Source organism: Melozone crissalis, unplaced genomic scaffold, assembly GCF_028551555.1.
Source record: "Melozone crissalis strain CALT ecotype California unplaced genomic scaffold, PUWL_Pcris_2 ptg000006l_1, whole genome shotgun sequence".
Taxonomy (NCBI): Eukaryota; Metazoa; Chordata; class Aves; order Passeriformes; family Passerellidae; genus Melozone; species Melozone crissalis.
Genome location: NW_026535784.1, coordinates 22344453 through 22358087, shown reverse-complemented (window position 1 = coordinate 22358087; position 13635 = coordinate 22344453). Strand labels below are relative to the sequence as shown.

Here is a 13635-nt window from a genome sequence, read left to right as displayed (position 1 = left end):
CAGGCCAAGCACAGACAAAAGATGCAAGTACGACATTTTTGTGATAGGAAGAGGATGGGAAATCTTCAGGTAGAAGTTCTGGCAACTTTCTCAAACACTAGATCTGCTTTAGAAAAGGACCTTATAATTGACTCAATTCCTTGTCTTGTCATCAATGTACCAAAATATACAGAATAATAAGATTGAGGTGATTGGTTTGACTTTGCTTTCCAGAATTAAAACTAGAGGAGTGAGACATCACTTGAAGCACTTACTGACCAGAAAACAGAGAAGTCTGGTGAAATTTTACTTTTAGACCTACCTATGAAATTTACTTTTAGACCTATCTATAAATATCTAAGAGATAAAAAGTCTTGAATAGCTTTTTTCTGATATTTGCAAAACAGAATATTCACCTCACAGAACACTCAGATGTACTTTACCACCATAGTTATTTGGCTAACACAGAGTATATTAACATATAACACTAATAAGTAGAAGCAGTGCTATTTTAAATGTTAACCAAGTAAGATTTCTACTCCAAATAGAAATATCAAGAAAGGGTTCTTCATAAATTCTGTAATATCAAAATAGAAAAAAATTCCATTATACTACTGTGATGCTAAATGAAATCTCCCTCTCTCTTCTATTTTATGAGGCTAGAATAAAATTAACTACTCATGAAGAAGCAAAATTAAAGAGGAGAAGAGAAGCAGTCATAAAGAGATGATACTCAAACATTTATAAACCTAAACATTTAAAAAAAGCTAAAATTATTCAAATCCAAAATAGCCTTTGCACAAAAGCACATCTCTCTCTATTCCTGAACTAAGACAACCAGATATTTCCTTTTAAAATATCTTGCCTTTAGGTAATGAGAGCAAAGAGAAGAAACTATTTCCCATTTTCATGCTGTTTTGGTTCCAGGCAAGGATTTGCCAGGCCAAGATGTGACTGATCACTCTAATCACACATTATCTCACTGTGCTGAGAATACAAAGCATTATCCTCATTATACTGGTGAAATACATCAAATTTAGCCACACAAGGTGAACACGATTAATTTCACTGAGAAAGGAGACAACACTTTCTCTGAAACATCACTTGCCCATATTGGAATTTATTTACCATTTACTACATGCCAGAACAAAGAACAGAGGGGACTCAGGTGGCCAGGCAAATCACAAGGTCCCATGTGCTAGTGAGGATGGTTAAACAGAACTATAGCCAAGGGAATTTAATGCATTGTAGATTGCAGGATATGACATCAAGTTGGGTCCTTGGAAAGACACTGGGAGTGCAGATTGTGTCTGCCATTCTCTGAGGGGCTGCAGCAGCTGTGACAGCCCCAGGGACCAGCCAAGTGCTATGTCTCATGCTGCAACATCACTCCAGGAAATGTTGCTTGTACAGGGTGTCTTTTGGCAGACCAGGGACCTTCCAGCTGCTCCAGTCCAGTGGCAAGACCAAGGAACAGAAATCCTATCCTGGATCTGACTAGTGCCAGGGTCTGTCTGTCTAGCATGGATGGAAGCTGGGGTCCATTTCAGCAGCTCTGAATACTTGTTTTCTAGCTGCTGAAGCAAATTTTGGATCCCTGTGAGCAGCATGGTACAGGACTGGGTGTCCTGACTGTCCAGTGAAGGGAAGTTCACAAGGAGAGTCAGAGGAAGCCCAGGTTGACCAAACCGGATTTGTCTCCCCTCCTTAACTGCTTCTCTGACATCATACACTTCTTTACACCCTGCATAAACTCTCTTCCACCTGATACCCCTGCTCTACTTGTAAAACTCAAGTCCAAGAGCACTCACTGTAAAAAATATCAGAGAGCAGATTTGGGAAAAGGCTGGGGCCAGAGGAGAGAGGTGAACACTTACTGAGTTTTAACCCTTTTTACTTGCTTTTTATCTATTCTTAACCTACTGGATTACAAGCACTCAGTAGCTGAGTCAGTGTTTTTCCATCTCTATAAAGCATTACCTAGAGTTACAGTAACAGATGCAAGTTTGAAAAGAAGTCTAACAGTGCAAATATAAGAAACAACATGAAAGTTTTAAAATTCAATCAGTTTCCATTGAATTTGTGGATATGTGACCAAATATCCTCAAGAGACGCTCACATCTCTCTCTGTGGCATATTTTGACACTGAGATAATGCAAAGCATTTCAAAGTAAATCCAAGTTCTACTCTTTGAAACCTTGCTCACATGAATGTTTCTGAAAGATTTGTCAAATATGAGTATGGAAACAACCATAGCCATAGCTTTGTCCTGCGGACTTAGAGAAGAGGAAAAGTAACACATCTAAAAGTCCTAGGTGAAGAGAACATTCACTCCAGTGCTCTGTGTTGGCCCTCCAGATCCCCAGATCCTCATACCAGGTTTTCTAATGCATTTTCAGAAAAATCCTGATGCTCTAAATGACTGTGCTAAACTTGATCATTCCTTTAAAGAGCAGACTAAAGCCCAAAAGCCATATGTGCAGTAACACCCACCCAGGACAGTCAGGGGAAAGAACCATTTAATTTAGATACATGAAATGACAGCACTGTCAACAACAGGAGTGTACAAGTTAAGCTTAGGCTACTCCCACCCCTTAACCCCTCTTTTTGACTTTTTCAGACTAAGTCCTACATGTTATATGGAAGAAAGAAAAATGCTAGTTGCTGGGCAGGAATACATTGTAGTATCAATGCAGAATACCATCTCCTCCAGGATTTTCCACCAGAGGATATGTCTCAATTACAAGAGAAAGCACATTCCCTACTTTTCTTTTTCCTGTTCTTACATTTTTTGAAGCCAAACCCTAAAATCAATGAACACACAACATCAGAAAAAAATAGGACACTCTCCAAATATTCTGAGTTTTAGTTTGGCTTGACTTACCAGGTATGTCTCTATCTGATGGTAGAGGGATGACATATATGTTACAGGATACAGAATGTTCATACTGTGTGACCAGAAAACATGACTGAACAAAAGCAATGTATTCTGCTTTGGTCACAGTTAATACTACACATATGTGCTTTCTGGCTGATGAACTTGCACAGTTTGAGTTTAAGTGTTTCAGACTGTAAACTGAAAATTAGCTAATGGCAACGGATCTGCTGCATCACTTGAGAAATCACTGGTTTATTGATCTTCAAACAAATGTTGAATTAAAATTAGTGCAAAAACTTACATGTACATAAAATTTATCCTGTACTTGCATACAGCAGATCACTGACGAATTTGGAAAAAAACGTTTGAAAGAATGCATACCAAGCATTATATATATATTGAAATGTATTCATTAACAGGAGGGCAGCTGCTACTTACTTTTAATATACCAGTTCAGAAATCACAGTCAAACATGTGACTAAAAAATGTTAAAATATCTGTACTTGGGTTTGGTAAACAGATTCCTGTAAGGGCACCACCCACATTGTGTCCTAATGCTTCACTAACAGTAGGGCAATCCAGATAGTATCTGGATAGCCACTTAATCAAACAAGAGAAAATAAGAGAGTGGTGAGATTTTGCAGAATCAGAGAATCATTTAGGTTGGAGAGGACCTTTGAGACCATCAAGTCTGGCCTATGGCCTAACACCACCTTGTCAACTAGGCCTTGGCGCTAAGTGCCACATTTAGTCTTTTCCTTGACACCTCCAGGAATAGTGACTCCATTACCTCCCCAAACAGCCCATTCAATGCCCAACTAACCCTTCTGTGAAGAACTTCTTCCTAATGTCCAGTTAAAACCTCCCCTGGTGCAGCTTAAGACTGTCCTCTTGTCCTGTCACTGGTTGCCTGGGAGAAGAGACCCACCCCCACCTGGCTGCAGCCGCCGCTACTTTGCAATAAACAGCTACTTCAATGGCTTTTTAAAATACTGCAATACTTTTACTAAGTTTGTCTAAAAGCAGAGGGAAGTGTTTTCACCAGTTTTACTTAAATTAAACATTCTGAACAAGGTGCAAGGGGGCCCTGATAGAAGCTGAAATGGGCTATCTACCTGTATCTGCTCCTCCTCATGGTGCCTTGGGGATCTGTACATCCATGCAATGATAGCCAGCTGCAGGCCTTGCCAGCTGCCCAGTGTTTCAGCCTGGCAGCACTTAAGGCAGGCCACTGCTGCATGGACACCTCATACACTGCACATCACTCTTAGGGGAGGCCAAAAGCCCCTTGGCCAAAGGATTTGAAATTAGCTGGGACCAAGAAAGGGGGCAGAAAGCATGGCCGTTCAAATGCGTGCAAGGTCCTAGGAAGGATCAGAAGATACAGCATTCTGTGTTGCTTCCTTGTAATAGCAAATGTTTACTTAAACTGTCTGCCACAAAACTTCCCATAGGAAAGTCGTCAGAGCCTCCAAGAAACCAACTCTCTGAAGGACATCACCCTTTGCAGCTGTGGTGGAAACACAGTGCTTACAGCACAGCGGGATCCCAAGTAGCAGCTCTGAAGACCTCTGTCCTGAGGAACACACACTGAGGCATCACCAGCATTACTTGGTCTCCACCAGATGCAGCCCTAACTGAAGCAGGAAGGGGGCTTACTTTGCTTTGTTTCTTTTACTGAAAACAGTTTTTGTTGAAAGATCCACAGTGGGGAAAAACAAGATGGTTGTAAGACCCTCAAGGTGTTCAAGGGCAAGGCCACAGCCACCAAGGCAGCCTAGCCAAACCAGGACCTTGCTCTCCCCTGCTGGAATGGGCTCCATGCCACAGCTTGTAAGTGCTGAGGAGCTGACCTCACTGAGAACAGCTGTGTGTCCCTGCCCTGCTGGACCATGCCACCAGACTGGTAAGGTTTGTCTGTACCTGTTCTGCAGGATACCCCAAGCACCCTCTGCAGTGTCAGCCTCTTATTATCCTCATCACCTGGGGCAAGTGTAGCCACAGAGCAGCTGGTCATCCCTGCTCTGGGCTATGCTGTGAAATGGGACAGGCACTCTGCTCCACAGGATAAAGAGGACACCTCATTTAGGGAAACAGCATTCCAGAATAAGAATTAAATGTAGTCTGTAATGGGAGAAGAACATGAAGAGATTGCATCTTTGAAGTAAGACGACAAGATTTTAATCTCACTATCTAGTAAGAAGCCAGTAAACAAGAGGACAAAAGTCAACTGGGTTGAGATATCTAATTAGTTCATGAAGCATTTTACTGGAAGTATAATTTTACAGGTATAGCAAAGCAAGAGGTACTAATTAGTTGCAACTCATTAAGTGTAAGTTGTTTAGTAATTTAGGAAAAATGAATGCAGACATGGCAAGGTTGGTACAGACAAGAATTCCACGTAGCTGAGTATCACATTTCCAACAGAAGCCAGTCTGCACAAGCACCAGAGGAGTAATTTGCAATTCAGTCCTGACCCATGGGGACAGGCAGGCAGATCATACATTCCAGCTTTTCTCAAAGAAACATTAAAGGACAAAAATAATGAATGCCTTCATTACAAAAGACCAGGTGAGACAATAAGTGTCTGTCTCCACCCATAAGCTATTAAAAGTTCATGTTCCATCTATAGAAAGCATTATTATTCTAAGTAGAGAGATTTTGGATAAATAAATCAGCTGTGTTCACATTCTCACCTTTTTAATTTCTACTAATACTTATGCAGGTAAGTCTCTTACCTCTTTACTTAATTTTTATAAAATACTCACCTCTTTATAAAATGTATCCTTCTTAGGGAAACAGAAACAAATACACATCTCAGGTAAGATATTACCGACAAGAATTTAATTGCATAATATTTTCAAAACTTGTGCTTTACCCAGGATAAGTTTGTAGAGCAGAAGGGAGTTCAGAAACCATTGAACATACTAGGATAGAAAAGAGACTTAAAGACAAAATAAAGCCCTAGCAGGGAAGCAAGTTCTGTGAACAAGACCACCAAAGCATGCAGAAATGTCATCACTCCAGCTGGAATGCTGGCAAACTGTAGATATTCTCTACCTTTCTTCTTTTAATCCCATCCATGAAACACAAGTACCCTCAGAGAAAACATATGTAATTTAGCTAATCCTTTTTCAATTACACAAGGCAGTGGTTACAGGCAAAGGTTTCCTAGGACAGCAGCTTTCAGAGAAGTGTCACAATGACATTGAATCAGACTCATCCCCTGCAACTGTCTGCCAGGGCTTTTTGAGCCTCTGTGGTAGTGCTCTACAGAGATCCACCACAAACTCAGTAGAGGGCAAGACTGCAATGCACCATTTTATTTGGTGGTAACTGTAGAGCAAATGATTCCCTATAAAAGCAGGCACCAAATTCTGTGAAAGTCTGGGCCTGGAATTTGCAGCTCAGTTATGGCTTAACTAACAATAGCTAACACAAGTGTAAAAGCCACATGAGAAACAGTTTCCTTCCCATAGTCCACTGGTGAAGAAAACTAAAAACAAAAAGAAAACTAAAAAAGTCTGAAAACTCCACAAAAGTAAATTCTTTTCTTTGTACTGAATGGACATGCTGTACTCCCACTCCTTTACAGAGGAAGTTAAGAGCTTCTTTGTGTCAAGCCTACTCTCTTTTTCTCAACAAAATAGAAATGAAAGAGCCATGTGAATTATTAACAGATGACAACAGAGAGCTAGCCAGGTATTTCAAACACTTGTGTCTCTTCTTCCTACGTGAATTCCTCAGCAGTACATGCAAAGTAAGTTTTCTTACTACTTCCATCATTTAAATCTGTAATTGGAGCTAATTAAATAAATTGTTGACAAGTAAAGGCTTTTTTATCATTCCTTTCTTTCTCCTTTCTTTCCCTGGGAGAGCATTCAACGTGACTGTGACAGTGATACAGTGGCAGGGAGGCTTCATGCCTTGCTCCGAAGGGCACTTGGTGACCAAGTGAGGATCCTTCCCCCCTTACTGCCTTTTCAGTACCACAAGCTCATGCAGAACATCATGCAATCCAGTGGAAACAGAGGCACCATTTACTTCTGAACTGGAATACATACATAATGAGGAAATCTGAAAACAGACTAAAGCTTTAGTCATATTACAGTGTTAACCATCATGTCATAGCAAAAGCAAGTCTTGTTTATTATAAACACCTTGGATGGCTCCTTGTCCTCAAAATCCCCCCTCCCCAAGCCCCCAAACAAACAGGTGAACAGGACATCACTACATGAATCCAACACCATTATTTGACAGCATGCTTGCTATTTACACTGAAGTACAAACTTTACACTGCTTCAGTCCATTCACATTTAGCTCAAATAAATTCTGAATTTGTCAAAGCATCCCTGCAAATCCAATGCAAAAAATAAAAATGGAATTATGTTGAGTCAGTATCAGAGCAACTGAAAGATATTTGAGAACTGACATAGGAAAACTCATCAAAATTAAAACTACAGTAGTAAGCTTTAAAATAGCAAACTTTCTGACAACTTTGAAAAATAATCCAGATGACCATAAAAAAAGCATGTATTTTTCTATTTACTTAAAAATTTAAATCCATAAATTCCAAACTTTCTTCAGTTAAAAGGACCGTTTCAAAAGGCATGGTAAAGCACAGCATCTGACATAACACAAATGGAGGAGTAAAGTTTCCCACAGTGGAGCAGAAATCCCCAAGTCATGCCTCAGGGCAAAAGCATTAACCAGAATAACCTCTCTGGTTTGAATTTGACTGTGCTTCACATGTACACTGTTTATTCTACCTGCCATAGAAATGGACAAAAGCAGCACATACATTAGCAGCAGCTCCTACTCAAAAACAAGAAGCACAGCACATTTCCCCCTCAGCCAGCTCCCCGCTGGAAATGCTCCAGACTAAGCCACAGAAACTTAACAGTGAGCTTTTGAATGACAGGACATCGTGTGCTCCAGCAGTCAAGTACTTACAAGGTTTCTTAAACAAATTGATCATGCCTACAATTTCAGACGATGTCAGAGAAACTTCAGACTTGGTCTTCTCTGAGGAAGAAACAGAAGCCATGAAATCACCAAAGAGAAGGACTTGTTTGGGCATTTTTGTTGTGATTTTAGAGAGAACTCTGACGGACATATTGTAATGTGATAGGAAGTCTGTAGGAACAGCCTTACAAATTAGGCTGGGCATGTATTTCAGCACTCGGTTCTTATTTAGCATTTTCCCTGTGGAAAATGCTAAGAGAGATATCAACTGGCAGCAGCCAAGATGATTTCAGATTGATAGACAAGACTTCCCAGCTGATCTTTCATTTGGTACATTAGTTTATACAACAGCTTTTTGCTCAGTCTTCCCCAACCACAAAGCCAAAAATAGCATTACTTTCCCACAAGGGCAATATAGTGAACTGGGACTACTAGGCAACACTTTATAGGTGCTATGAATAACAGTAGTGGTTTCTAAAAAGTAAGAAAAATCCTGATATTATATTATGCATGTTTTTATCTACACAAGAACAGTTTAATGTCAATAACTGCCATGACATCTGGAGGCTGCATTTTCCAAAAAAATTTATGCTAGACACCAGTATTTCCTGAAGCATCTCCTGTAGTACCATGAAAGCATAAGCAGTCTATATTATTTCTCATGAAAGAAGCAACAATGATGCAAATTCCTCTTAGAAAGCAATAAAGTTTTGAATAAATCCTAAAAGAGCTTCATTATGCAGTTCTCAGTCAACACTGGCTGAGCTAAATCCTACTTTGTGCTCAGGGTAAAACTTCCCATGGCCCCAGTAGTTCCTTCCACAAAGGTGGCACTCTTCCACAAACAGACCTTAGCAACCAGGGCTTAAGGGAAGATATACCCAGTGAAGCCATGCTCTCACATCTGTAGTTTGGCAGAGAAATGGGAGATCTGATTTTCAAATCTCCTGGGAACCAGGTAGCTTATCATGCAGTAAAATCATCTACAGGAAATTAATATTTTAGTGATGCCTTTTCGGATCTTGCTTGGTGTTCAAAATCATGTCTTACAAGTTTTACCCAAAGGCCAGGAGCAAGTTGCTAAGCTTTGCTAAGCTTAGGCCTTCATATCTCAAAAGTGTTTAGACCAAAAAGTTTCCTATAAAATTTAAGATGTAGATGAAATTGTGCTTCCTCTATGTAAAACGAAAGTTTCTGGTTGTCATCTAGTTTCAACAGAGGTCCTTAACACTTTCATATCAATTGCAGAGACTCTTGAAGTAAGATAAAGCCTTCAACAGAGAGGAATTTTAATTAATCTATTGTACACAGTGCATTTAATAGTATCTGATTTCTGAAATCTCCCTCTGTGTCAATTAAAAACAGTATTTGTGGAGAGACATTGAGGAATCCCAGGCTGCTTAACAGTCCCTTTTCTTCTAAGCACTGCAAATACTGACATACAGAATAATCCCCCTAAACACAAACAAATGGGATTGAACTGGAAATGAGAGAAGATAAAATAAAGAGCTTGAGAGTAATATCCCCCTGTTGCTTTCTCCTCTGAGGTATATCATACAGACTTGTTTTGGCAGATATACCAAGACTTATGTGTAATAATGACTTCAGTAACTTCTTTCTTTAGGGACACATTCTATTTCACTAATGATACATTCTCAGAAACCAAGAGAATGACTTTCACCCAATTTAATTTTTAATTAAGAAGAGCTTAAAAAAAAAAAGGAGAATAGAAAGATGAAATTGCTCTGGTCTGACAAAATACATGGCTTTTTGACCCATCTATAAGGCCTACTTTCTTCACTCCAACAGCTGACAGACCAAGATTCTCTTCAGCAAATAAATCACTTCAGCCAGCCTTCCTTTTGCAGCACAACACTGGATCTAGCCTCCCTCCAAAATATCCAGCAAGCCAGGGTTAATTAAGACCACAAGAGTTTACAACAGGGCTCAGGACCATTAGAAAGGCTACACCGGTACCTGAGCAAACACTTCCTGGACTCAGATGTGGTCACTGCCCTGAGCACATTCTGTGGCTATTCAGGTCCTTTGCACTCCAAACCCCATGACTAAGATTCAACTTGGGGACCAACAGTTGAATATTGCAGTGCTGAAAAGCACAGGTGTTGAGAGGGACCCCTTCTAGAGGCACTGCCTAATCTAGCATCACAGTTGGAGGTGCATGAATGGCCACAGAACAGCCTCCTAGCTGAGGACAATTAGTAGTGTTTAATTGTCACACAAGGTTATCAAAGGACCTTTTGTACCAGCAGCAGGGAAGCAGCATCACTCAGACAGCAAGCATGAAAAAAAGTGGTGGACAATCTGGTAATGAAGAGGCAGAAGCTACTCTCCCTAATAACTCCCTGATATCAGCTTCATCTCAGTCACACCCAAACTACCTGCACCCAGTGTCACAGCCTTTCTTTGTTTAAGCAGAGATGAAAATAGAAACATAAGCTTCTGTTACACATCAAAACATCAAATGAAAGAGGATTAAAAGGTGAAGTGACAAAATCAAACAATGCAAAGTTTAAAGAGAAAAAGTATTTTCCTTCAATTTTCTTACATGAAAATAGGTTTTAATAGCTACAAAGTTTAATGCAGTAGACATTTAAAAGGTCTTTGTTTTCCCTGAATGGGTAACAATGCCATGCATGATGCCAAACTGAAATTTTTGCATCCTCTTGCCAGCTTAGTTTACCTCAAATTTCATCTCGATTTTTTTTTAATGCAATGGAAAATGGAGGCAGTGGGACTTATAAAAGCTTGTTATATATAATTGTAGATATGGAGGTTATTAATGCAAGCACAGATTTGGCATAAATCTTTAACTCAGGAAGCACATTTTGTCAGAAAACTTACCTGCTTGTTAAAAACCCAACAGATCACCAACTCACACAAGTGCTCCAAAGCTACATGCAGTCAGCAGAGAATACTGAAGCTAGTAAAAGAAATCAAGAGAGAGTGGCAGAGAATGAAAGCAGGCAAAAACCACTGGAGCCAGGAAGTTTCAAATGAGCGGTTAATTGTACAAAAGGTGGGATGCATTATTTAGAGAAACACGTCCCACAGGAACTACTCAGGAGGTGAGAGAGAGTTCTCAAGCAGCGTAGTTGGAATCTTATTTCTCATGTGCCCTTTTAATGTTGGAGGTCTGAATGGTAAACTTTCAAGTTAGCTTAAAAAACCTGTCAATGTATGGCAAACAAACTCTTCTAAGTACAACTAGCGAGGCTGCCTGGAGCCCACTGAGCGAGCTTTGAGAAAGACTTCTTCTGTTTCCTTGAGAGTGGACAGGTGCTCCATTTTCAGATGACAGTTCCAGCAGCACAGTCCTCAGCAAAAGCAATAAAGGGGTGAAGGGAGCAGCACCCCCCTGGAGGTGTGCACCTCTGCCCTGGAGCAAGCATAGACTGCAGAGTGCATACGTAACGCTCCCCATGACACTCCCTTCTGAAGGCAGACAAGGAATACCATTTGTCAGAGTTTTCAACACAATACTTCTCTGAAGTGCTGACTTCATGCAAGCAAAGGCAAAATGATAATTGTTTAAATGTCTTTACCAGAAGCCTCAGTTGGAATGAAGCATGTCTTGCATCAATCAACAGTGTTCCATCAAAGTAAAACCTGTTAAATGTTGCTTCTTATCTTATTAAGCCACAAACCCTGTTCAATATTGCTCTATTATTGTCTTATCTACAAGCAGCTAAATTTCTGCCAGGTTGGTTCAACATAACCAACTTATGTTGCCATGATTCTGACATTTCAAAAAAAATCTGTTACGCAACCAGAGCAGAAATAAAAACACTTGAGCAGCTGAAAGAGTGGAGCTGAATAAGGAGTGCTACAAAACAGGAATAGATTTAGGAATAATGAGGTCACCTCACACCTCAACACACATGAAGTCATTCTGTTCACTCAAATAACTTCACGTTTGGTAGTAGCCACAGCAAAAAATACCACATCATTTTAAAGAGACAGAAGCATTTTCAATACTCTGGCTAATTAGAAAAGAATTAACACTGAACAATACCATCATGTGTTCCCCTTCCAGGTTTCTCCCAGCTTGACAGATGAAGAGAGAATTAAGAAGGGTGAAAAATGTTCCTTCCCTCCCCATGTCCTCCAAGTGAGACACCCCTTATCTGGGCATGTGGTTGCAGCTCCAGAGCATCAAGCAAAAGTGGCATTTAGGGTGCATCAGAAACATCTTGTGTCTGCTCAAGCACTCTGCTGTTGCTGTGGTGGCAGCATGAAAGGTCTGCTTCTCATCAGGTATTTTGGCTTTTCAGTCTTTCTTACTCCAAATATCTGCAGTTTGTTCTTTAGGAGAGACAAGGAGAGAGACATACTATTGCCAAGGGAGAGACACACTTTTAATATCCCTCCAAACTGTCAAGTCACACAAGGTAAAAGTCAGAGCCGCAAGGTCTGGCAGGGCCGGTGTTCAGGGTTTCCTGGCTGTGCACAGCAGGTGAGGACCGGGGAGAGGCAGGAAGGCAAGGAGACCCCTGTTCCAGTGGCTACAGATGAAGGAACAACCAAGAAATAGACAAGAAAGTGAGGGATCCACACAAGCTTAAACCAGTTGGTCTATTCATTGGATTGGTGAGGTCTGTGGAGCCAAGAACTGGGTTGTGTCTTGGATTTTTTAAAAAAGTATACCCAGAGATCATGCCTTTTTTTTTTTTTTTTTTTGATATAGAAAGGAATGCAGCAGTCTACATCTAATAAAAGAAAGTTCCAGATGTCAAAATTGTTCAAAAAGCATGACTACCTACTGAGATAAAGCATGATAATGCTATGCCTAAAAGGGAGTTGGTATCTAAGCAAATACAGATTGGAGCCACTGACTCATCCACCCTGGGCCTTTAAGGCAAATGGATGAAGGGCTGACAGAAGGAAGAGAGGGGGGAGGAAAATAAGGAGGCATAGAGAATTTAAACAATATTAGCTACAAGTGAATCCTAAATAAAGATTAAAATCACTGCCTAGTGGGTTTTGGGACTTCTGAAGTCATGGCCATGAAATTAGCGGAAAACTGGCAGTTCATGATGCATGATGACTTTTATGAGGAAAACTTTCAGCAGTATTTTAACTTTTAAGAGCTACCATTGGATATTTCTTCCAAGCTCCTTAAAGCATAAGGAGAAATTGGCATAGTTCTTCCAAGATGCTTAAAAACCTAAGGAGAAACTGGCATTTGGTGGAAGCATCTAAAAATCAGCAGTCCCATTTCATAATTAACTCAACTATCTATTTTAGTATAAACAAAAAGTCTTTCCCAAATTTCTACCATTTAAACATCCTGCTGCTTCCAACACAGTCATGCACTCCTAAGGAAGGCAAACAGCCCAGGTGTTTCCTGTTGCACTCATGTGATAAATATCATTGGTGGAACAATCTAGGGTGATAGTGTTCACCTAGCTTTTAGTTAATTGAATATAAATACAAATCTTTAAAGCCAGAGAAAGCACTGTTAACTTCAGCTTCTGTAACTAGTTCTCACACAGGTCAGGTTTCTTTACAGATTAAGAGGCATTTCAGTCTTCTAAGGAAATGTTTTATGCTTTTCAGCATTAAGGTTTCCATAAGAAAGTTCAGTATCTCTTCATTCGTGCATATTCTTACAGTCCCTCAATGGACTGAATTTTAGGCTTATCCATTTACAACTTCATTTAAACATCATAAAGGCTACATGAATTTCCCTTTGCATTTAATATGAATTACAAGTAACTAAGCTATTGAGGATGAGGATTGCTTTTCATTTTCATGTGTCAGTCTTTCAAAATGTATTTTCAGGCCTGTAAACT

General features: G+C 40.0%; 1 protein-coding gene across 7 annotated transcripts in view; it reads right to left on the bottom strand.

The window, feature by feature from the left end:
- Positions 1–13635, bottom strand: part of CRACD (capping protein inhibiting regulator of actin dynamics) — a 127287-nt gene that overhangs the window by 46272 nt on the left and 67380 nt on the right. For 2 of the 7 annotated variants that reach the window (XM_054296036.1, XM_054296040.1), the window contains one exon: positions 7811–7882. In XM_054296036.1, the coding sequence (XP_054152011.1) occupies positions 7811–7835 (25 nt within the window). In that variant the 5' untranslated portion in view covers positions 7836–7882. Of the gene's footprint in view, positions 1–7810; positions 8883–10684; positions 10764–13635 lie in introns of those variants that run through there. The other 5 variants (XM_054296039.1, XM_054296037.1, XM_054296038.1 and 2 more) reach the window with 4 other exon arrangements.